This window comes from Xyrauchen texanus, chromosome 27 (assembly GCF_025860055.1).
Source record: "Xyrauchen texanus isolate HMW12.3.18 chromosome 27, RBS_HiC_50CHRs, whole genome shotgun sequence".
NCBI lineage: Eukaryota > Metazoa > Chordata > Actinopteri > Cypriniformes > Catostomidae > Xyrauchen > Xyrauchen texanus.
Window position 1 is genome coordinate 34544925 of NC_068302.1, and position 25675 is coordinate 34570599.

A 25675-nucleotide genomic window follows, 5' to 3' on the forward strand; every position below is an offset into this window, starting at 1 on the left:
ATTTTTGTTTATCTCTTGTAATTTGTATTTACATAATAGGTACACCCAATTCTGACTGTTTTTGTAGCTCAATTTTTCTTGTCAAGGACCAAGATAGCTAAATAGTCCTGATATCTTCAATGTGATGTGTTGAATATTTTCAGTGTTAAAATACTGTCTTAAAGACTTTTAGTGATGAAGATGGAGAGAGTTCCGGGTTCCTGAACCCTTTTTTTTTTACCATTATTTTAAGTTTTGTTTGGCGATGCTCGTGGCACATAAATTACACACGTCCTCTTTAACTTTTGGAGATTTTTTCCGAGGGACAACTTTTGCTTGGTGCACAATTTCATAACCCAAATTTTGACTCTGCATTTGGGCATTTAAGATTTTGATTTCATTGTTTCGTATCTCAATATACATTTACATTTATTCATTTGGCAGATGCTTTTATCCAAAGAGTGCATGGTTAAATGCTCATGGAAAATATGTGTTTTTATGCGTTTTTTGAAGACAGAGAATGAATCTGCTTGACGGATGGAGTTGGGAAAGTCATTCCAACAACGAGGTACAGTGTAACCGAAAGTCCGGGAAAGTAACCCAGTGACTGTTCTGTATGCCAGCATCAGAGCCTTGAATTTCATGCGTTCATCAACCGGCAGCCAGTGATGAGAGAAAAGGAGTTGTGTAACATGCACTCTTTTTGGTTCATTGAAGACCAGACATGCTGCTGCATTCTGGATAATTTGCAGGGGCCTAATTGTGTATGCAAGGAGGCTTACAATGAGAGCATTACAGTAGTGCAGTCTAGTTATGTCTAGTACAAGTGACAGAACAAGAAGTTGTGGCACGTTCAGAGACTTTCCTGATATTGTAGAATGTAAATCATGCCATCTTTGAGATGTGGTCTGTGAAAGTGAGCTGGTTAGCCATGGTTAACCATAGACTTCTGACCATTTTAGAAGGTGTTATTGTAGTTGAACCTTATCTGAACCGTGATGTTGAGTTCAACAGCAGGGTTGGCTGGAAAGACGAAGAGCTTGGTCTTCACTGGGTTAAGTTGCAGGTGGTGTTCCTTCATCCAGGACGAGATGTCTGCCAAACAGGCAGAGATTCAACCAGTCACCATGGCGTCATTGGGCTGGAAAGACAAGTAGAGCTGTGTGTCATCGGCATAGCAGTGGTAAGAGAACCCATGTGCTTGAATGATAGGTCCCAGTGATGTTGTGTATATAGAGAAGAGAAGTGGCCCATGCACTGAGCCCTGAGGTACCCCAGTACGTAGCTGATATGACTTGGACACCTCACCTCTCCAGGCTACCTTGAAGGATCTACCTGAGAGATAGGACTTAAACCAGCCAAGCACAGTTCCTGTGATGCCCAGAGTAGAGAGGGTGGATCGTGATATCTGATATCATTTACTGTCTCAAAGGCTGCAGAAAGGTCCCATATAATCAGGATGGATGATCTGGATCCAGCTCTCACCTGTCTCAGTGACTCAGTGACAGACAGCAGGGCAGTCTCGGTGGAATATCCACTTTTTAAGCCTGACTGATTGTCATTCAGCAGCTTGTTCTGCGAGAAATAGGCAGAGATCTGATTAAAAACTTAGCTTCCATGTGTTTTCGCCATGAATGGAATGAGAGAGACTGGTCTGTAGTGTTCTACTTGTGTGTGGTTAAGTGCAGGTTTTTAAGCAGCAGGGTACTTCAAGCCTGCTTAAATGTAGTGGGAAAAATGCCTGTAAGTAGCCAATTCGATTACACATTTTCCTAAATTCTTTAGATTATATACCGTACTGCAATTGGCAGTGTAAGTGTTATTATAGTTGCAGAATGCAAATGAGTTGCAGAAACAGATAAAGCCTCTCACCTCTCAGGATTTTAAAAGGGCTGTTCCCATGAGCACTGAGGCAGGCATCTTTTATTCATGGGTTGAGAAGAATGAATCCGTGTAAATCTCTTTACCTATGTCTTGTCAGATGAAACTGTTATTGCTAAGATGTTGCTTGAGAATTTAGAAGAAACTTGTTATATCATTTTGAGATCTTTTGACTAGTAGCTTAGTAAATCTGAGCACAATTTGAGACATTGCTGAGATATCTTCTGCAACTCTAATCCCAGACATGTGAGATTGGCGTGGGTCTTATATGCACTATTTACTCCGTTTATACTCACGTTTGTTTAGGAGAAGCAATTGAGATATTAACAAGAAAATAGATGGATGTAAACACCTTTTCATTTTTTGTTTTGTGGGCAAAACATTGTGGAGTCCTGAATGATTTTAGTCTAGTCTGAATGTTTTTTGTTTGAAACCGTTTTGATGTTGAATTGAACTGAGGCAGGAATTGCAGTATTAAGTGTATATTAGTTATTGCAGGATTATCCCTGCATTTCAAGCTATATCACACATTCTGGTCAGTACACACACTAAATACTGAACTGAAATGCACATTTGTGCAGCATGATTGAAGCCTGGTTTTTTAAGTGATCTTCCCTGCTCTGTGGCTTCAGCCTCTGATGTTTTCAAATCCTAGAGGCATCCCTGGTTATAACTTTATCATTTTTGTGACCGTGATAGTCATCTTAACATGCCCTTTAATTCATGCAGTCCTATCAGAGATTCTTGAAGGTCAACCACCTGGAGGGCTAACTTTGCTTTCCACTTTCTCAGATGTACCTCACTTCCAATTAAGTAACACTACTTTTGTTGCTTCATAACAACTTGCTGAAGATGCCTTGTAGCTCCTGCATATTTCCCAGGCCACCATCTCTCTGATCTTCAGCAGAGATGATGAAATGTTATAAGAGATGATGGTGCCTGAAAGCTTTGGGTTTTGCACTGCAAAAAAAAAAAAAACCTTGATTAATCAGTATTTTGGTCAAGATTTCCGAAAGAAAAATATATATAAACATCGCAAAAACAAGATATATTTACTTTTAAAGGCAAAATTGCATTAGAAATGCTTGAATTACATTTATTCTTTGAAAATGAATAAATCCAACAAAAAATAGCATTTGTTATGCTTGAAATTAGTCAATAGAAAAATGCTTCGAGTTCATGTAAAATACTGAGTTTTAATGAATTTAAACAATTTTATTAATACTTCCATGTATTGAATGAATTGTCTTTTAGAATGTAGTTTTTTTTTTTTTTTTTTTTTTGGCTTTGTCCGGCATCTTGGATTTATTTATAAGTATGTTTTAATACATTATGGGATTGCCTTCTTCTTGAAGGATACATGTTATTCTGCCTAGAAATTTGGCTAAAATTTGGAATCTTAGGGTAGTGGTCCTCAACCTTTGTGACTCGGAGGTCCCTTGGTTGAGAACCACTGTCTTAGGGCACATCCAGACGTTTTCAGATTTATATTCCCTAACGTCATCGTTTTCCAAAGTATGCAGTAGAGAGCATTTTCAAAAGTCTGTTCTGAGAGGCATAAATGTAGCAAAATCAATGCATTTTCATACTATGGGCATGGCCTTAGAAGGAAGCAAAATTAAGCTGCCTACCTTTTGGAACAGCCTTTGCATCAGTAGTGTGCCTTTGATATCTTAAAAGGCTGCTTATGTAGGCAGCTCACTAGGTTTTAAAATAGAGCTTTATTATCCTACACAATTTAGCTTCTTACTTAAATTGATTTTATTTTAAGGATGTTTATATATTTTTGCTGGGAAACAACACAAAAGAACTATGCTGTGTGTCTGGGGTGCAGCAGGACAGCACTAACGCAGAATCACTCAGTAGTAAGACAGTGAAGTACCGGTACCTCATACTGGGCTCACTGCAACACTTCAGAGATCTTCAACACACTGATGAAGTGTTCCAGTGACCAAACTTTTAACACCAGTGACTTTGAACTATAAACAACTGTTTGAGTCTAATAGACGTTTGTTGGAAGTGTAGCCCTGATGAATGTCTTCCTCTCTTCCTGTTTCGCTCCAGTAGATCCCATCTGATGCCGAGGCTGAAGGAATCACGGTCTCACGAATCGTTGCTCAGCCCCAGCAGTGCAGTAGAAGCTCTAGATCTCAGTATGGAGGAGGAAGTGCTCATCAGACCAGTGCACAGCAGCATCCTGGGACAGGATTTCTGCTTCGAGGTGAGTAGACTGCTCTCTGAACTGCCTCAACTCTTACTATTTTCTTAGTATTTTTGTGTTGTTTTCCAATAAAATATCTAAACAGAAATCAGTTCTTAAATTTCACTAAATGTAACAAAATTTAGTGAAGTTTATGCTAATAACAAGAAGAAAAAATTGGGAGGAACAAAAACACTTGTTGAATTAAGTAAAAAATATATTACCACATTCTTTTTTATGGTTTTTATGGATTTTGGATATGGAATATGGAAAAGTTTTTAATAGCATGAAAAAAACATTTAAATCATTGCATGGCTGAAAGTTTTTACAGAAAAAATATATCGAAAATGGAAGAAAATATGAACAGACATAGCAATCAGTATTTCTCCCTGTTCAAAAGGAATAAGTCCACATTATTTCACAGATATGACTCGGACATGTAGTTCCTCTCATGAAAGCTTTGTCAAGTATGAAAACTGTCTATCACTATCTGGAAAGTGCTATTTTGATTTGGAAAGCCAATCAGATTGGATTAAAAACCGATTGGCTTTCCAAATCAAGATAGTGCTTTCCAGTTTTCTGTGCTATATGCATCTGACGGTCAGCAAATGGACTGTGGGCGTCCCCGTCTGAGGCTGATACAAAAGCTCTGTCAAAGTCACAGTTCTGTATAAATAGCGTGAAGGAGTTTTAATGTCCAACTTCTCAAAATAGCACAGAGGAAAGGTCCATTAAAACTTCATTAAGGCCATTAGCTGAGATCAAAAGGTTTGCAGAAATAGCTGTATTATCTAGCCAGGCTTCGGCTAAATCATTGAGGGCCCACAGATCAGTTTGCTGGATAATTTTCAAGTATGCTACAGGGAAGGTTTGTTTAAACCAGATGGTTATATAATCGCAAGATCATAGGGCACAGACAAAGGAAACCTAAATTATACAGCAGTGATCAGGCGTCTGCATGCAGATTATTTTAAAGAAATAGTTACCCTCATGTCATTCCAAACCTTTTATGAGAATCTTTCTTCAGTGGAACACAAAGGAGAAAGAGTTTTGATGCTACTGTTTTCCATTAAAAAAGAATGAAAAACAATTGATATCTAGAATTGGATTAGTGAAACAGATATAGGGAAGTTACAATTATAGCTTATTACATTGGCTACACTGTTCTTATGACATTTCAAAATAATATGAAAAAAGTCCTCTGCATTTATCTCTGCTTTCTGATATTGTACGGGATACTGCAAATGCATTTTATCTAAGTGTGTCCTGTCTGTTTGGGCTATTTTGGAGTTTCATTCTTTCTTCAAATGTAATTGCTTTCCACTCCTGGGAAACCTTTCATTGATTGAGTGCTGTAGAATTCAGTAGATCTCTGCTCACACTGATCTACATTACAATCCTCTCTACCTCCATTAATGCACTTATCCTCAAATTTGATAATTGTAATCTGTAATTACAGGTAACTACTTCAACAGGAAGTAAATGCTTCTCATGTCGGTCAGCTGCCGAGCGAGACAAATGGATGGAGAATTTGAGACGTGCTGTGCATCCCAACAAGGTAGATCGGATGATTCATCTGAATCTGTGGTAATTCTAGACGAGATGAAGTTTCAAGGGATAGATCACCCAAAAATGGAAATTCTTTTATCATTTCCTCTGTGGAACACAAAATATGTTAGGCAGAATGTTAGCCTCAGTCACTGTTAGTTTCAGTGTATTTCTGAGCTTTGTTATCAAGGCTCATTCTCAAAACTAAAAAAAGAACAAAGAATGACTTAATAGAAATATCCTGTTGTGTTATTTCATTTACTGCTTAGATAAACTGTTTACTGAATCACCCCCAGTTAGGATTGGGTAAAAAAAATATAGATTTTCCTGTGCATCTCGATATTGATTCTTCAATTTCAAGATCAATCTTTTACACTATGCACAACCATCTTCTACAACGAGAGAAAATAGTTTGCATTTGCAACCATATTTCACTCTATTCAACTAAAAATGTCTCTGATAAGATACTGGCTAGTAAATGTTCAGATTTCACTCACCAGTGATTGTTTAGTATAGTGGGGAATTATTCAGCAGCGAGATCCTTTCACTGCATGTTGAGAGAATAAGTTTGTTTTGACTTCATACATTGATCCATACATTGAATAATGTCTCTTTTAGTTGACCCATATGAATCAATATCCAATCGAATCATGAGCTTGTGAATCAAAATTGAATCGAATTGGGAAATCTTGATCAATACCCAGCCCAAATACTGCTTTCCTTTGTTTTTCACAGGATAACACCCGTCGGGTAGAAAACATGCTGAAATGTTGGATTATCGAAGCCAAGGACTTGCCGGCAAAGAAAAAATACTTCTGCGAACTTTGTCTAGATGACACGTTATACGCACGGACTACCTGCAAACTCAAAACGGACAATGTTTTCTGGGGTGAACACTTTGAGTTCAACAACCTGCCCTCAGTCAAGAGTATCACCGTGCACCTTTACAAGGAAACAGACAAAAAGAAAAAGAAGGACAAAAATAATTACATCGGGCTGGTCAATATCCCCATAGCAGCAGTCACTGGGCGACAGTTTGTGGAAAAATGGTATTCAGTGAGCACACCGAATCCCAATAAAGGAAAGACTCCGGGTCCCATGGTCCGAATGAAATCTCGATACCAGAGCATGAGTATCCTTCCCATGGAGCTGTACAAAGAGTTTGCTGAGTATATTACTAATAATTATATGTTAATGTGCTCAGTGCTTGAGCCAGCACTTAGTGTGAAGAACAAAGAGGAGATGGCATGTGCACTTGTTCATATCCTGCAAAGCACAGGCAAGGCCAAGGTAAGACAATCACTCTATATGTACTTCATGTTGATGTTAACAGTAAATGTGTTGCATGATTGTGCATTTTATATATAGGAAGATTGACATAGAATTTCCTACTTAATTATAGGCTTTTGGGGGGTGTTCACACGGAACACAATAAAAAAAAAAGTCAAAACATGCACTAAACATATGTTTTGATAGTGTCCTACTTTTTTTCCACACAAAAACACTTTTGGTGTGAATGGCCCCTTACTGATGGCAAACGGGGGAGACATTCCATTTACTGACTGGTAATTATGCTGTATTTATTGCGGCAGGCAAATAGCACAACATTTTGTAAACAAACCACATTCTATTATAAGCCTAATTTGCATCAAAGGGAGGTGCATTTACACTAAAATGAATGACAGTGACTTAATTATCATGGCACAGTGCTATTTCAGCACATTTAGTTAAACTAGATTGCGAGTGTCACTGAAATACCATATACAAAATTGGCATAACAGTGTAGAGGAGTTTTATGTTATTTTGGATTGTGTCTTGGAAAAGTTGTGCTGAGCAGTGTGCGTTTTTTTATATAAGTATGTACCCAACTTTGAGAGCTTCTAAAAGTGAGTGCCTCAGCACAGGATGTTCCAGGCAATTTTTTTTTTTAAACAGCCCCCAAAGCACCCCTGTCATTGATAGAGAAGAACAATAGAGACGTGGCCTGCCTCCCCTCATTTAATCATGGAAGCACAGAGTGCTCTGATTGCCCTCATTAACTTGAGCATGAGCGCTGCATTCGACTCAGATAGTCACCATAAATCAGCCCAGAATCTGATGACATCACGCGCAATAGTGCGCAGTCTAATGCTTTGTCACTCATCTGTCGTTACTGATCAAACGCTGTGAAAGCAGGCTGTTTTGTAATTGCGTTTTTGTCTGCAGCACTCCGATGGCAATTCGAGGCATTGTTGCATTTTAATAGACCTGCACAACAATAGAAATGCTCTCTAGAATGTTCTCTAGAATGTTTGATCGCATTATTGTTGAGTGACACTGTGAGCTTTTATGGGATTTGGACCTACACAATGCAATAATACGACCGCAAAGCACAATGTCTCCACTGTTCATATGTGCTTGAACAAGAGGTGCCCTGCTTAGCTATCACTTTTCAAATGAACTTACACCACAGTGCAAATCGAAGTTTTTGAAAAACTCATAATACAGTGGCCTCAAAACATATTGGGACATGATTAGACACTTAAAGGGTTAATTTAGCCCCCCCTCCCCACAAAAATAAAAGAATGAAGTAATAATAATTCTGTCATCATTTACTCACTTTTATTTAATGGGGAAAAAAGGATGAAAGAGAATGGTGGCTGAGTCTGTAATTCTGTCTAACATCTCCTTTTGTGTTCCACAGAAAAAAGATTTTGGATGAATTATCCCTTTATGTGTCCAAATACTCTTTTGGGCCCACTGTATGTAATTTTTGAATTTATTTTGTCTATCATTACAGACTTATACAAGTCAATAAGGCCATTGTCTTCCATCGTGGTGGAGTTAATTGGTCAGAGACCATTTGTCTTTCATTATACAAAGCGAGAGCTGGTCAGAAAGTGTTTTGTCTTTCATTAGCTGTAGGTTACTGTAAATAAAGTTCCATTGGCAGGATTTTTGCTTACCACAAGTCCTTTCAGCTTCCTGCTTTTGTATGGATGCCAACATGAATTCAACAATGAATACTGTTTAGACAGATTATGCACTAATGAAAGATGATTGAAATAATATGTGCCAGTATGGGGCATCTCGTATTAAATTTACCTTCATATTTAATTGCGATGTTATAATACTTCTTCCTATTACAGACTTTCACAGGTTCATTTTACCGAAAAGTAAACACTGTAGCTATGTGGCACTATGAAAACATGAATTAGTTTTTTGTGCAACCCAACCAGCCTAACGCAGCAACATTGGCTCAACCAATGGCATGAGTTTTGGGGCGGAGACCAATTAGGGTTTTCCGACCAATTGAAGACAGGGGAGTGTTCAAGAAATCTGTTTAAAAATAGTCATAATTTTTGCAATTCCTTTTAGTGATGCTAGTGGCTTTTGCTCATCTGTGACATGTGGTATTAGGGGAAGGGACGTTATTATTTTAAAGAGCATTTGATTGCACAAAAATGTGGATACACCCTGAGTGCAAGATTAGTCTTCAATATTTGTATTCCATTTTCTCAAAACAGAATAACTGTACATTTGAGAATGAATTTTCTCTCATCATTTACTCACCCTCATGCCATCCCAGATGTAAATTATAATTTTTCTTCTGCTGAGTACAAATGAAGAGTTTAAGAAGAATATCTCAACTCTGTAGGTTCATAAAATGCAAGTGAATGGGTACCAAACATTTGAAGCTCCAAAAAGCACATAAAGGAACCATAAAAGTAATCCATAGGACTCCAGTGGTTAAATCTATATCTTGAGAAGTGATATGATAGGTGTGGGTGACAAACAGATCAATATTTTTACTTTACATTTACATCCCTGCCCAGTAGGTGTCATTATGATCGAAGAATTAAAATTGCTAAAATCAAAAGAAGCAGAATGTGAAATTGGAGACTGATAGTAAAAAGGACTTAAATTTGGATTTGTTTCTCATCCACACTTATCATATCAAAAGACAAAAGCCTCAGTGTTTTGGAGAAAGATAAAATAGACATTTGTACATTTGATATTGTCCCCCCAAAGCTAATTTAATAGAGACAGCTTCACCAAACACTGCTACAATTTCAGTATTGTATTTGCAGGATGTATTGATCGCACTGGTGGAGATTGTGAGCTACTGTTCAAAGATTCATGATTAAGCCCCCATAAAGAGCTGATAGCGTCCGCTCTGGGTTTGTCCTGAGCACGCCCGAGGGAAATTCCAAGTTTCAGCTCCCATGCAAATCAGATCTTATTTATTCAGGCATTGGGTTAAGGGCCACATGAGTTCATTCGGCCAAACACAGTAAAGAATGGAGCTGTGACATGCAAGTTCAAAATAATTTTAACAGCAGGTCTCTGCTCATGAGTGGGCGGGGCCTGTGGGGGTGGGGCCCGAGGGACAGAGGTCATTATTGGTTTGCTTAGAGGAGTGTCGCCCTCTAGGGAGCACACATTGATATTTTAACAATTCGCTGCTTACTTATTTATACCTGCCTCACACTGCTGTCAGCATGATGCTTAAACAGGACATTAACAGCCCCTCCTCAGGAAGAAGTGGAAAACATGGACGAGTATCAGAATTAATGAATGGCCTATGAAAACCATTTCAAGTTCAGTTTTATGGGCTTGATATAATTAAACAAGCTAAATAAAAATGCAACAAAAACATGATAGGTTGTGGCAGGTTTTACAGATGACTGGTGTTTGCATTATTCAGATTTTAATAAGCTGTTTTTTTATGAGTAGTAATAAATTGCACAGTTCCTAATTCAAATTCTGATTGGATGCGCTGTGTCCGAAGCCCTTGTAGCATACGACTGTTTGAATCTGTATAGTTGTATATTACATACTGTTTCACATGCTATGTTTAAACAGTAGTAGGTATTATACAGTTTATTATGCATAGTATGCAGTATGCATAGTGTTTCATTCTAAACATAGTCACACAACCTTAGATTCCACACTGCTGTCCATATGCCTTCTGTACACGCATTTCTTCCACTGATCTGTGCTGATTGTGGTGCTATGCTACAGATGGGCCTGATGGGATGTGACAGGCGAGCTGGGGAAGATGTTGGCATCTTACTAGTGGTGAGGCTGAGGATAAGTCTCATCAGGGAGCGGGCGTTGAGTGCAACTTGCTGTATTAACCTCTAGTGTTCTAATTGAATACTGAGTGCTGTAACTCCTGCCATAGACACAGAGCTCTCAGAGAAAGTGGGTCTCATTTGATACTCTCAGTGTCATAACCACAATACACCTCAGCCTGCCTGGGAAGAGAACAGCTCAGATATGCCCTTATCGCATAATCCCACTGGTGTTACTTGAGAGAGCTTTGTCCAGTGCGCTTTTCTGCTGAAGATTCTGCTTGGAGGTTGGGTTTTGCATTGATTCTTGTCTTTGATATTTATACAGCAAAATAAGGCAACCAAAGTTATTATAGTTCTGCTATAGTTTTTTTTTTACGTAATGTCCTGGGTTTAATACATGATAAGTTCAAGCAATAGCATAATGTTAACATTTGTTAATTACCACAAAAAATGACATATTGCCAATAAATTCCTTATATTATCACACTACAATCATGTTTGTCATGTATAGTGTTTACATATTGTTTCTTGTGACTAATGTTTAATGTAATGTCTTATGTTTTGAATACTTTTGAAACAGTGTTTATTTAAATTTTTTAATTATTTTTAATAAATGAAGGACGAGTCAAAATTATTTTGGTAATTATGGCAATCAACATTATGCCACAAATACTGTCAATTGAGCATAACTTGTATTAACTCGGAACATTTCTTTAATATTATTTTCAGTTTAGTTTAGACAGGTACAATTATAGTTTAATAATCACTTGGGGAATAAACATAGGTTGTGCATAAAATTGTGGAGGGAATACATTAAGAATAAATTGTGCTTGCGTGTATTTTATTTTAATTTTTTTTTGGCTGTCTGTATTGTTTTAGCACCCCATTTATTAAAATAATGCTAATTAGGTAACGACACTAATGTAGCACAAATCTGTGCTGAATGCAATTCACATAGTGCAGTTCACCATCATTCAGGCCGTTTCTAAGAGCTAGGTGGTACATTTTGTGCAGCAGACAATCACAATATAGCATACACACACTGAGCACTTTATTAGGAACACTATGGTCCTAATAAAGTGAATGAAATGGTCTTCTGCTGTTCTAGACCATCCGCCTCAAGGTTCGACCTATTGTGAATTCTGAGATGCTATTCTGCTCACTACAATTTTACAGAGTGGTTATATGAGTTACTTACTTAAGGTTATGAGCCTTTCTGTCAGCTCGAACCAGTCTGGCCATTCTCCGTTGACCCCTCTCATCAACAAGCAGAACTGCCACTTCCATAATTTTCCATAAGCAGAACTGCCACTCACTGGATGTTTTTTGTTTTTGGGACAATTTGGAGTAAACTCTAGAGAAAATGAAAATCCCAGGGGATCAGTAGTCGCAAAAATACTCAAACCAGCCCATCTGGCACCAACAATCATGCCATGGTCGAAATCACTGAGATCGCATTTTTCCCCATTCTGATGGTTGATGTGAAATTTAACTGAAGCTCCTGACCCGTATCTGCATGTTTTTATGCATTGACTGCTGCCACACAATTGGCTGATTAGATAATCATATGAATAATGAACAATAATGTACAGGTGTTCCTAATAAAGTGCAAGGGTATATGCACTATTATGATCTAGAAACCTGAATTTTCTCTTTAAAATGCTGAAAGTACACTAAACACATGTCTGGATATATGCCTAGTTATAATGCTCTACTCCAGCATTTGATCATAAATTGATAAATGAATGTTGCAATGACTGACAGAAATTGTACACAAAATTCAGTTTACCACCTGTTTTTCAGGTATTTACTTCCTACTTTCCGTGGGCAGGTTTTTGCACCGAAATACAGCACGCCAGTTGTGCCGCTGTTGTTAAGCTAATTCGCCGCTCTCTTTGTAGGTTGTGCCTTTGCATTTTTTCTCGTATTATATAAGGTAAAATGCATCTGCAACTGTTTCGATTGTTGTAGACACCTGCTTAGGAGACCAAATCCTCAGTTCTTGATTTTAGAGGCATGTAACAATAAATCGAACACAGAAATACATTTGCAGCAAATCACTGATCCGACACCAGAGGATTAGCAGAAATCATGGCCAGCTGCAGACATGCACGGCGCTGTCTTTTATATAGATTCTGCTGACAGCAGTAGCACAGTGCCGCCCACACTGATCTACAGCGAAACATCCCTCATCTCTCTTTCTCTCTCTCTGAGCATTGGTTGTCACAGTTATGTTTTGGATGCTGGTATGTTGGTATTCCCATTTGGTGTACCGGCTTCTCCAGAAAGACATACTGGTTGACCAAATTCACCAGAAAATTTTTGTTTTAATAAAACAGCTTGGATTTGCTGGTCATCCAACTAGATCAGTACCAACATAAATCAACCTGGTAAAGTATGGTGATTCATACTGGTCTAAACTGGTCTCTTCAGAAGGGCAGTGAGGCCCTTTATATTGGAAAATAGGCCATGGATGTTTTCAAACTCATTTTAGGTCGAAGGGAAAAGCATTTTCCGGAGCTTGGCTGGATAACTTTAGTAGCTTATTAAGCTGTCTAAAACTGAACCTTAAAAATAACACAAAGAACTGGCGATGCATTGGTCAAGTGCTTGCATCTGCTTATGTCTACTTGTTTAAAGCAAGTTATTTTAATGTGCACTAGTATTATATGAGTAATGAGACTTATATTTCGGTCTGTTCCTTAAGTAAAGCTACCATATAGCTGTATAAGACAAGTCGTATGGACTACTTTTATGGCACTTTATGTCGTTTTTGTTTTTTGGAACTTGCCAGTAAATATGTACTAAGTATGTACTTAAATATCTACTACTATTTAGCCTCAGAAGTATAAAGGGCCTTTCACACACGGGCCACATGAGAGCAAATCATTAGCATATTTACTCACTGGCTTCTGGGGCGGTAGATGTACTCAGCTAAAACTGATTACAGAGGCAGAGCCCAGACATAGGATATGCATCTAGAGGGAGGAAAAACAGGAAGTGAGAGAAAGAATAATACAGTGATGCCAAGGGAAAATCTCATAGGACTATACAGCATCATCCATATCCCACGATCAATACAGTATCACTACGTATGAGTCATCTCTCCAGCTGACTATCTATAATAAACAACTCAATCTGGAACACATTCTCACAAGATTCCAAATGAAAGGTGCCGGCCTGTCAGATGTAGTTGCTATTTTCAGGTCATCCTGTTAGACACCCAGCACTGGATGGTTCACAAACAAAAGCAGGACTTCAAAAACAGAGTGATCAAAGATGGGCAGATAGGGAAAGTAAAGAGGAAAGCAAACATAGATCAGTAACAAAAAACAAACTATTCCTTAGAGCTTTATCTTGTGTTCTAATGCTACCTGATAATACTTTGCATTTTAAAAGTGATGTCCCTCAAAAAGTGTAAACACTGTGTCCCTGTGGTGCTATCAAAACATTGTTCTGTTTGCTTAGCAACATAGCAACATTGGCTCAACCAGGTTTGTGAGTTAGGGATGGGACTGTCTGTTTACCAATAGAAGATTACCAATAGAAGGAGAGTGTTTGTTAAACCCATTTGAAAACAGTCATTATATTTGCAATACTGTTTAGTGATGCTAGTGCCGAAAGTGCACTGTTGCTTCAGCTATAAACAAATGTTACATTTGCAGTTAAAATTTAAGGTTTTAATCGGGAATTATTTTCAAAGTCTTTCTAAACAAATGCTGCTTATCGATAAAGACATCTAAATGTTTTATCCCCTTCAGGACTTTCTAACGGATCTGATGATGTCCGAGGTGGACCGTTGCGGAGACAACGAGCATCTCATATTCCGTGAAAACACTTTGGCCACTAAAGCTATTGAGGAGTACCTGAAACTAGTGGGACAGAAGTACCTACAGGATGCTTTAGGTAAAAAAAAACACCTTTTGTATGTGTGTGTCTCTGTAAAATGTATATTGAAATGTAATTTTCATTGTGGCATTCCAAAGCAATCCATTGTCCTGTTGTGAGGAATATAGAATCAATAATGTACTGATACTGTGCATCTGTGTGTTTGAAGTTCTACTGAATAAAAATATCAAGTCACTCCTTGAAGGCCAACTGAATTGGTAAATATAACTGTAAAATCTAGTTGGAAGGGCCAGTTTCACTTAAAAGAGCTTGCTTTAGGCACTTTTCCACATGCTGAGAAAAAAGGCATCACACATCCCATACAATATAAAGTCATTTTAATTTGTATAGCACTTTTCACAATACACATTGTTTTAAAGCAGCTTCACAGAAAATCATGTAATAATAATAGTCATAGGTATTAGTTAAATAAAGTGAGTAGAGATATGGCAATAACCGATCTCTGTGACAGCTTTAGACTTTGTAAAAGAAAGCAAAAATGTGTCAGCGGGCCGCAGTCTTAGACCCTTTTGCCTGTCAATTATTTTGCACGTTCTTATATTGTTGTAGTTGAAGCAGATCATCGTGCCTTCGTTCCTGTGCTAACCAACTGGCCCCCATCTTCACACAGATCTTCAATAGATCACTGGAGCAGTGTGAAGTCCCATGCTGCTTCAAACGCTCAATTATTATCCCTGTCCCTAAGAAACCAAAAATCACAGGACTTAATGACTACAGACCTGTCGCCCTGACATCTGTGGTCATGAAGTCATTTGAGAGACTGGTGTTGACACACCTAAAGGACATAACTGGACCCTTTCTGGATCCCCTTCAATTTGCTTATCGAGCAAACAGGTCTGTGATGATGCAGTCAACATGGGACTGCATCATGTCCTGCAACATCTGGACAGACCGGGGACATACGCAAGGATCCTTTTTGTGGACTTCAGCTCGGCTTTCAACACAATCATCCCAGCTATTCTCCGGACTAAGATAAACCAACTCCCTGTTCCCATGTCTATCTGACAGTGGATTACCAGCTTTCTGACGGACAGGCAGCAGCTTGTGAGGCAGGGAAAATTCACTTCCACCACCTGTACCATCAGCACTGGTGCCCCCCAGGGATGTCTGCTCTCCCCACTACTCTTCTCCCTCTACACCAATGACTGCACCACCAAGGATCCCTCTGTCAAGCTCCTGAAGTTTGCAGACGACACCACTGTCATCGGCCTCATCGGAGATGACGATGAGTCTGCATATAGAAAGGAAGTTGAACGGCTGGATGTCTGGTGCAGTCAAAACAACCTGGAGCTGAACACGATCAAAACGGTGGAGATGATTGTGGACTTTAGGAGGAACACCCCAACATTGTCCCCCCTCACCATTCTAAACAGCACTGTGGCAGCAGAGGAGTCATTCAGGTTCCTGGGCACTACCGTCTCACAGGACCTGAAGTGGGAGACACACATTGACTCCATTGTGAAAAAGGCCCAGCAGAGGTTGTACTTCCTTCGCCAGCTGAGGAAGTTCAACCTGCCACAGGCGCTGCTGATACAGTTCTACACAGCAGTCATTGAGTCTGTCCTCTGCACTTCAATAACTGTCTGGTTTGGTGCAGCTACTAAATCAGACATCAGAAGACTACAGAGGACAGTTCGAACTGCTGAGAGGATTATTGGTCGCCTCCTGCCCCCTCCTCCACCTTCAAGAACTGTACACTTCCAGAGTGAGGAAAAAGGCTGGTAAAATCATTCTGGATCCCACTCACCAAGCCCACTACCTTTTTGAACTGTTGCCTTCTGGCTGACACCAGAACCGTCAGGCACAGGAACAGTTTTTTCCCTCAGGCTATCCATCTCATGAACTGTTAAATTGCCCCATTGAGCAATAATTATGTGCAATACACAGTTAAGTCTATTTATATTATCCAACATATCCACTTCTGCCATTACATACATTGCACTGTACATAATATACTGTATTTTTGTTCTGTATATAACGGATTTGTAATAGATTTGCACTACGTGTGTATGTGGGTATGTATGAAGGTGAGTGTATGTACGTATATGTATAATTATTTTTTGTATTATCATTTTTTTTGTTTTGAATTATCTATGTCTTGCTGCTGTTTTTGTATTGTTTTTGTATTGTTGTACACTGGAAGCTCCTGTCACCAAGACAAATTCCTTGTATGTGTTAGCATACTTGGCAAAAATGCTGATTCTGATTCTTAATGCCATATTCAGATTCGTAATAGTTGTCAGTTTAGGGTTCTATTTTGCTACTGTTGTGTTTGACAACTGTAGGAACATGCACTAATGCTGAATTCGTTGCTGGTCTCAACGGTATAATGCAGGGTTTTGGGCACAGCTAATTCAACGGCTCAGTCTTGTGGAAATAGAACGGCTAAAATCGCTTACAGCACCTTTAACTATAATATTAAACAAACAGGCTACACTTTACAATAAGGTTCCATTTGTTTACATTAGTTAACAACATTAGTTAACACAATGAACAATACTTTTACAGCATTCATTAACCTTGATTAATGTTAATTTCAACATGTAGTAATCCCTTTTTTTAAATCAAAATTTGTATATGTTAACATTAGTTAATGCACAATGAACTAACAATGAACAATTGTATTTTTATTAACAAGCATTAACAAAGATTAATACAAATATATTGCCATAGTTCATTATACCTAATGCATTAACTAATGTAAATGAATGGAACCTTATTGTAAAGTGTTACCAACAAACAGTACAGTATAACAATGTTATGTACACCGTCTATGCTAAATCAGGTTTTTCTGCTTTGTCTACCTTGCTATTATACCTTGTGCGATCTTTGTCCAAGGTGAATTTATCAAAGCCCTCTATGAGTCAGACGAGAACTGTGAGGTGGACCCCTCTAAGTGCTCCTCCAGTGACCTGCATGAACACCAAAGCAACCTGAAGATGTGCTGTGAGCTGGCTTTCTGCAAGATCATCAACTCTTACTGGTAATGCCATTAAAATCACCTCTCATATAAGCACCGGAACACACTTCATCTCAACTGGCTGGCCTAGTTTTGACATGACCTGTATTGTGGGGAGTTCCACTATTGCATGGATTTTCAGCTGTTTGCAGACCTAGGCCTCCCTTCCAGGCCTCCAATATAAAAAGACAATTTTTCAGTAACAATTTCAAATAATTTTCATTCATTCAACCTTCCTGAGCTGTTCAGTCATTTTTGGCAGATTTCAGATTAGTATTTTTTTTATATATAAAAATTGTTTCCTAAAAATTGTTTCCACCTGACTTTTCCTAGACTTGCAATCTGAACATAAAAAACAATTGGGACTTGATGCGATGAGTCTAAGTGGTTTAAAAAAATAAAAAGTGACACCTTTGCTGTCCGTGGTCTAAATTGCCAACCATAAGAAATGAATGGGTGAGACCCTAAGAGCAATTTTTTTTTTATATTTGTCAAATAAAATAAAAAAATCAGCCACAATGCTGAACACACACACAGAAATTAAGAGGTGGAACCATAAAACATCTTTGCAGCCATCTACTGGTTATTATTGTCATGACATGATTTTCAAGTTATATAATTGTTATTTTGTTCACCAGATGTCAGCAATCTGTCCCAATCCATGACATATTCCAATATTTTTTTGGTTTCATTTTCATTTCAAGTTTAAAATATGCAAATGAATAATGTAATTAAGAAATGTACAGGTAAATAGATCTAAATAGCGTACAATCCCAAAAGAAGTGTATCATTTTATTGTTATTACTTCAGGGGAAAATAAATGTGATAATTTCTTTAAAAAAAAAAAAAAATCCTATACTGTTTCTGGGCAAAAATGACTGCGAGCATCCACAGGAGGGTTAAGAAACACATTTTGAAAATCCTGTATGTTCTATTAACTGTATCTGTCCACGGACCCCTGACTAAAAATGATCATTTAACATTATTAAATGTACAGTTTTGGTCCTGGATGCTAATTGGTCAATACACCATTCCAGTCATGCTAAAATACATAATATAAGAAATGGATATGACGTGAAACCCCATTCACTATTCAATCTTATTTTACATATCAGGGACTATTCTATACTTCTAGCAGAAGTATGGCTATTAATTAATTTTATCAGTAAAAATATTAAAGAAATAAATTGTCATTAAAACAACATTTTATTATGTAGTAACCATTTTTATACAGCAATTAGGTATGGCTAAAGGGGTGCATACTCTGCTGTGTGTTGTGCCTAACAATGCTCTTTAGCTGTAACTATTATTGTTTAGTTAAAATATGTGAGAATATTTAGACTTAAGAACAGTTATATGCGTTATTATAGGCAGATCCTGTAATTTTGTCATATATCCAAGAAACACATCATGCCTGGCATAGAAAAACTAATTAGAAGTGAGAGGTCTCCATCTGTCCTCGATGAGACTGTGGTACTCCTTCATCATCACCTACATATCTGCAAAATCATACTGGGAAAATAAATGAATCCCTCCTTTAACAGCCTAATTCAAGTTATTCCATCAGGGGAATGCAATTTTCCTACCTTTGATAGTATCTTAAACTGAATCTTCTTAAGTTGTTTCTAACTGTACCAAAGTTCTTTTGTGTTTAACTGTCATAAATAGAGCAACTTGAAACAGCAGATTGCCTTAAACTATAGACCACAACAGGGAGTGTGATGTGAAAATTGAATGCAGGCGTAACGGTTAATGGGGGCAGTAGTGAAACTGTTGTGGGAGAGGGTACCATCCTGCATCGTTAACACTTAATTAAACACACACAGTGACTGCGATGTGATGAGGGAGTCCAGAACTGAGTGGGAATTTGGGGGGGGGGTTTGGCCTGTTTGTTTCTAAATAGTGATGCTGCAGTGCTAGACCAGATTTCAGAATGCTGTGCATACGCTTTCCAAATGTCTATGCTGTTATTTTACTGTTGGAAATAAAAGGAGAAATTCTTGAAATAATTCACACTGCTTTTTTCCATAGAACAACAATTTATAGTGGCCGTATCTGTCAAGCTTCAAAAGGGACCTAGTATTTTTACAGTACTCGCGTTCATGAGTCATGCACTATATTCAAAGTCTTCTAAAGCCATACAATAGCTTTGCATGAGGAACAGACTGAAATGTTAGTCATTATTCACTGACATTGTTTCCCTCTGAATGCTCTGAAATGTACCTGTCTCTCGTCAACAGCGTGTTTCCTCGGGAACTCAAGGAAGTATTCGCGTCATGGAGGCAGGAGTGCAGTAACCGAGGACGACCAGACATCAGTGAACGTCTTATCAGTGCATCACTCTTCCTGCGGTTCCTGTGCCCGGCCATCATGTCACCCTCTCTCTTCAGCCTCATGCAGGAATATCCTGATGATCGCACTGCACGCACACTCACGCTCATCGCCAAAGTGACGCAAAACCTCGCCAACTTCACCAAGTGAGTGTGTGCACGCAAAACAGAACTTTCTGTAATACAGCTTTTTTTTTACTTTTCTTTTATACAGCTTTTAAATGTAATTACTTGTGAAAGTATATATATATATATATATATATATATATACTCAATGAATTCTTTAATAGGATCACTATGGTCTTAATAAAATGCCAGATGGGGTCTTCTGCTGTTGTGGCCCATCCACCTCAATGTTGTGCATTCTAAGATGCTATTCTGCTCACTTCAATTGCACAGAGGGGTTATCTGAGTTACCGTAGCCTTTCTGTCAGCTATAACCAGTCTGCCCATTCTCTGTTGACCTCACTCATCAACAAGGCATTTCCACCCACAGAACTGCCGCTCACTGGATGTTTTTTGTTTTTGGCACCATTCAGTGTAAACTCTAGAGTTTGTTGTGCGTAAAAATCCTATGGATTAGCAGTTACAAAAAAAAATAATCATGCCATGGTCCAAATCACTGAGTTCAAAATGTTTCTCCATTCTAATGGTTGATGTGACAATTAACTGAAGCTCCTGGCCCATATCTGCATGATTATATGCATTGCGCTGCTGCCACACGTTTAGCATGAATAAGTACTGGTGTTTCTAATAAAGTGCTCAATAAGTATATAAATACATATAGTATATACAGATGTCCAGGAATCAGAAACTCTTTTTTACAAAAAAATGTATTGTAACCACAGTTATAATAAATAATATTATAATATATAATATACTTATACTTATAATACACAATATTACTTACCTCTTCATGGTTACACATTAGTATAGGGTAAAATGTGTGGTCTGAAATACATTTTTAATGAATGTTTGAAGTCATTGCCCCTCATGATCACAGAGGTGTCCTAGCAGAGCAACCACAGGTGTAGTTCATCACATTAACTATGAACATGTTCGACTATCATCTGGCAAGTGACCAAGACAAACTTTTTGTCTTCATTTTGAATACTGTATTTAGTTAATTTATAGTGGAGACAAAAAAAACATTACATTTCTTTCTTATTATTTAAGCAGTCGCTTTTATCCAAATAGCAACTTACAAATAAGGAACATCGCAATTTGTCAAACAAGAGCCGACAATATCTGAAGTATCGCACTGCCAAGTTTTTTATCTAATCCAGTGACATTCACGCATTGTGAGTGGTTTAAATGTCTGGGGTTGCAGTTAGTTACGAGAACATACACCTCATAAATTATTTAAAGGCCTTATACAAGCTTTATGGAGAGTGTTACAAAGCATTTTCATTAGGACAAGCTGTATTTAATGTGTTTTATGTTGTAGATTTGGCAGTAAGGAAGAATACATGTCCTTCATGAATCAGTTCTTGGAGCATGAATGGACAAACATGCAGCGTTTTTTGTTGGAGATCTCCAACCCAGAGACCATCTCTAACACAGCAGGCTTTGAGGGTTATGTTGACTTGGGCCGTGAACTCTCCTCTCTCCATTCTCTTTTGTCAGAATCTGTCTCACAGCTTGATCAGGTGAGTTCTTGATTTTGATTTTCAATAATGTCATTGTTAGTGGGAAATGTTTTAGGCTATTGAATTTTGTTGGCCCATATTTAACCCTAGAACCCCCTTAAATGCACATGAGGTATATACTTATTCTTTATGAAACTACTTATTTTATTTTATAAAGTTTTTTTATAAAATAATAATTAATTTAATCTTTAATTTATCTTTTTATTTCATTCTGAAAAGTTTCAGACACATTGAAAATGGAGTACGGCTGAATTACAGAATAATGGGAAATTTCTATGCTTGGTATTAAAATATACAATTTTGCCCACACAAACACATACATATACTGTAATTACAATGGACTAGAATAAAATTGCTGTCTATGTAGCTATATTTGCGATATATAAGTGGTGACCATTGCATCTAACATCAGGTTGCTACATGGAGACTGTCACATATGCATTCTAGGGGTACTGATACAAATTGTCTTATAATTTAAAAAGTATTCAACTAGCTGTTAAATAAAGTCAGTTTACATGGTTAGAGATACCTTAATTGAGGAATATCTGGAGGGGCAGATCAAAAGACCACTTCATGTAAGCATTATTGTCAAAAAGTAGACGGCTGTGCGGTTTTTGACAGTAAATAGTAATCAACTCTACCAGTCAAAAGTTTGTTCAACTCATTCTTTACTCATACTGTTTTCCACATTTGAAAATAATAGTAAAGTCATCAAAACTATGAAAAACACAATTTGAAGTATGGGAATAATAAACTGACAAATATTGAAACAATACTATTTTTAGAATCTTTAAAGAAGCTAAAATGTATTAAATGTATACCCTTTTATATATATATATATATATATATATATATATATATATATATATATATATATATATATATTCTTTATTTAAAATGCATTGAAAAAGTTCCCATGTATGCTGGACAGCTTTTCCTTCTCTGTCCAGTCCAACTCATCCTTAAACACAGTGAGTTCACAGTGAGTTCACAATGCGCTCTTCACGTTGGAATCAGGTTAATCACAGTTCTCTTTGTGGTTATAGAGTACTATCACTAAGCTTGGCCCATTGGCACGGATCCTGCGTGACGTGAATTCAGCCCTGACGAACCCCACCGGAGTCCCTGTGTCGTCTCCAACCGAACGTGTGGGCTCCCCTGGACTACCCAGCAGCAGTCTGTCAACCGGTCTGCAGAAAATGGTCATGGACAGTGAGATCACAGGGTATGTCAAGGGTATTGTAGTCTCATGTAGCTGGACTTGCATCATGGAGTCTGGTCAAAATGCAGCTTATTCTGTCCGAGAACTGCCCATTTAGGAAGTGACCATCTGACCAAAATATAAAGCGACCAACCACAGTTTTGTTTCACATGCTGTGTAGTGGCCGATGTATCTGAAATGGAGGATACCACAAAAATCTGCCTTCTAAAAATTATCCATTCAACTTATGGCACATCTCCATGAATGATTGTACAGAAAACACCAAAAATAGTGGAAAATCGTGGAGTCGATTTTGTGATCAGAATATAGAATACATTATGAGAATACATGCTTATTTTGTATTTCTTGAGCTTGAATCAGAAACACCCATGAACTTACTTTAGCCAATAAGACTGAACAAAATTCTGCTATCTGCTTTTGATTATGTGTGATCAGAATGCGCTCCATGCAAGTTGATAGCTACTTACTGTGGCAGGCTATGAAATGAGGGATCTTATAATGTCTTAACATGTTTTAATAATCAGTTTTCAGAACTTTTTACAAATCTACACTGTTATCTAATGTCATGAGTTGAGAACAGTTCTTGGAGGGAATGGTCAGTACAGGCAGTGATGTGTTGCACTCCCCCACCCACTCTGCAGCACACACATCTATTAGTCATGCAAATTAGGAAGATAGGCAAGTAATGAGTTTGGTTTGAATTAAAAAACATCTGAGACCTCCATTTTGTCCCAATGCCACTTCAACAGGTTAGTGGATTTCACTCGCCTGCCCTCACCGACCCCTGAAAATAAGGACCTGTTTTTTGTGACGAGGAACTCTGTTATTCAACCGTCACCCGCCCGTAGCTCAAGTTATTCTGAAGCCAATGAGCCAGATGTTCAGATTCCCAATGGCAGCAAGAGTTTATCCATGGTGGACTTGCAAGACAGTCGTTCTTTGGAGAGTGCTCCCAATACCTCCTTTAGCGATCCCATTAATGATAGCCAGACCTCTGTTGGCCAAGGAACTGGAGTATGGACCACCCGCACAGTTAAGGGCATCACGCCCAGCATTCCAACCCTGAGGAGAGCAGGTCAGACCTCCACAACACCGAGCTCAGAGAGCGCCCCAGGGAGGTCTCAGCTGCTCGCCCCTCTGTCCTTCCAGAACCCAGTGTACCAGATGGCCGCCGGATTGTCTGTGTCACCCCGTGCCGATTCGGGGTCTGAAGGCCAGAGTTCCATCAGCTCCCAGAGTAATGCAGAAGAGGCAGGGACTGTGGGGCCAAAGCACCCATTCTTGAGCCAGTCCAGCACGGGTGCCAGTGGTGGAGGGGGCAGCAGTGGGGAAGAATTTGTACGGCGTTCTGGAGAGTTCACCCGCAGACAGCTGTCTCTCACCGAGACCCAACACCAAGCCAACGTACCACGCCAGAACAGCGCGGGGCCACCGCGTAGGATAGATCAGCCACCTCCAACAGTCACAAGGGGCCGCACTCCACCCAGTATGCTTAACACTGCCCCCTACCCCCGTCCCTCCAGTGGCAGTATGATGTCATCGTCTCCTGATTGGCCAAGCAGTGGCACCAGACTCAGACAGCAGTCGTCATCATCCAAAGGGGACAGTCCAGAATCAAAGCAACGTACCCTGCACAAACAAGTGAGTGGAACCATTTTTAAAAATGTCAATGTTGTTATCAATACCTAGGGACCAGTATATGTATATGGGCCAGTAAGCAACCATTCAGAGCACCCTAGCAACACACTGAAAACCCTTGAGAAATCTCCAGCAACAACATATCAACAAACTGGCAACAAACCAGAACACCTTATCCACACTAGAAACCCCTCAAAACAACTTGGTTCCTACATAGTAACACCCTAGCAACCACCACAACACACTATCGACACAATAAAAATAAACTTCAGTATACCTTAGCAACCACATAGTAACACCCAGGAAACCATTCAGAACACCCTAGCAACACACTAAAAACCTCTCAGAACACATCAGCAACCACATAGTAACACCCTGGCACCATCCCAAAACACCCAAATAACACACTAAAAACCGCTGAGAACACCTTTGCAACAGCATTATAGCAAAAACCTAGCAACGACCAGAACACCCTAGCAATACATTTAAAAATATCTGAATAAATTGGCAGCCGCATAGTAACACCCTGACAACCATTCAGAACACCCTACCAATACACTAAAACCCCTCAGAACACTTAAACAACCACGTAGCAACACCCTAGCACCCTATCATAACACCCTAGCAACACACTAAAAATCTCTGAGAACACCTTTGCAACAGCATTATAGCAAGCACATATTAACAACCTATCAACCACCCAGAACACCCTAGCAACACTCTACAAACCCCTCAGAACACCTTAGCAACAACCATACAGAACCCACCACCGTTGTGCCATCAAGTTTTGCACAATCAAGCACTACTAACGTTTTCTTCGGAATATTAAATAAATCTAGTTATTTAGCTACAACCAAGATAAAATCATTGTTGTACTTCCTTGTTAAGTTCTCATTAAATTTAATTTGGAAACCGATTGCATCCTTTTCATTTCACTAGCTCCATATGTGTTTTTATGTTCCCATGGCTAATTTAGATTTGAATAAATTAGCAACCACAAGGCTGATATCCTTAAAGCTACACTATGCATGATTATTTTGTTTTAAATGAACAGAATTTCATTAATTAGCAAGCACACCAACAATCTGTCTTCCAAACCATGTTTTGCCATACCCTGATTCACTATGGTAAGCTTATAGTAATTATTTATATTTTAGAGCTACCGCGCAGAAGAGCAGAGTCGAAGCACAACTCACGTAATTACCTCTGCAAGTAACTTACTTTTATGCTTCAACTGCTAGAGGGCCAAAATTTACATAGTGTATCATTAAAACAACTTGCCATTCTGATCTCTTGGGGG

At 38.5% G+C, this 25675-nt stretch overlaps 1 protein-coding gene across 5 annotated transcripts in view; it reads left to right on the forward strand.

Moving 5' to 3' along the window:
• dab2ipa (DAB2 interacting protein a) overlaps positions 1-25675 on the forward strand; it is a 130850-nt gene that overhangs the window by 89460 nt on the left and 15715 nt on the right. For 3 of the 5 annotated variants that reach the window (XM_052094601.1, XM_052094599.1, XM_052094603.1), the window contains 9 exons: positions 3925-4081; positions 5520-5618; positions 6344-6898; positions 14430-14574; positions 17416-17560; positions 19777-20013; positions 21314-21515; positions 22562-22740; positions 23487-24378. In XM_052094601.1, the coding sequence (XP_051950561.1) occupies positions 3925-4081; positions 5520-5618; positions 6344-6898; positions 14430-14574; positions 17416-17560; positions 19777-20013; positions 21314-21515; positions 22562-22740; positions 23487-24378 (2611 nt within the window). The remainder of the gene's footprint in view (positions 1-3924; positions 4082-5519; positions 5619-6343; positions 6899-14429; positions 14575-17415; positions 17561-19776; positions 20014-21313; positions 21516-22561; positions 22741-23486; positions 24379-25675) is intronic. The other 2 variants (XM_052094600.1, XM_052094602.1) reach the window with 1 other exon arrangement.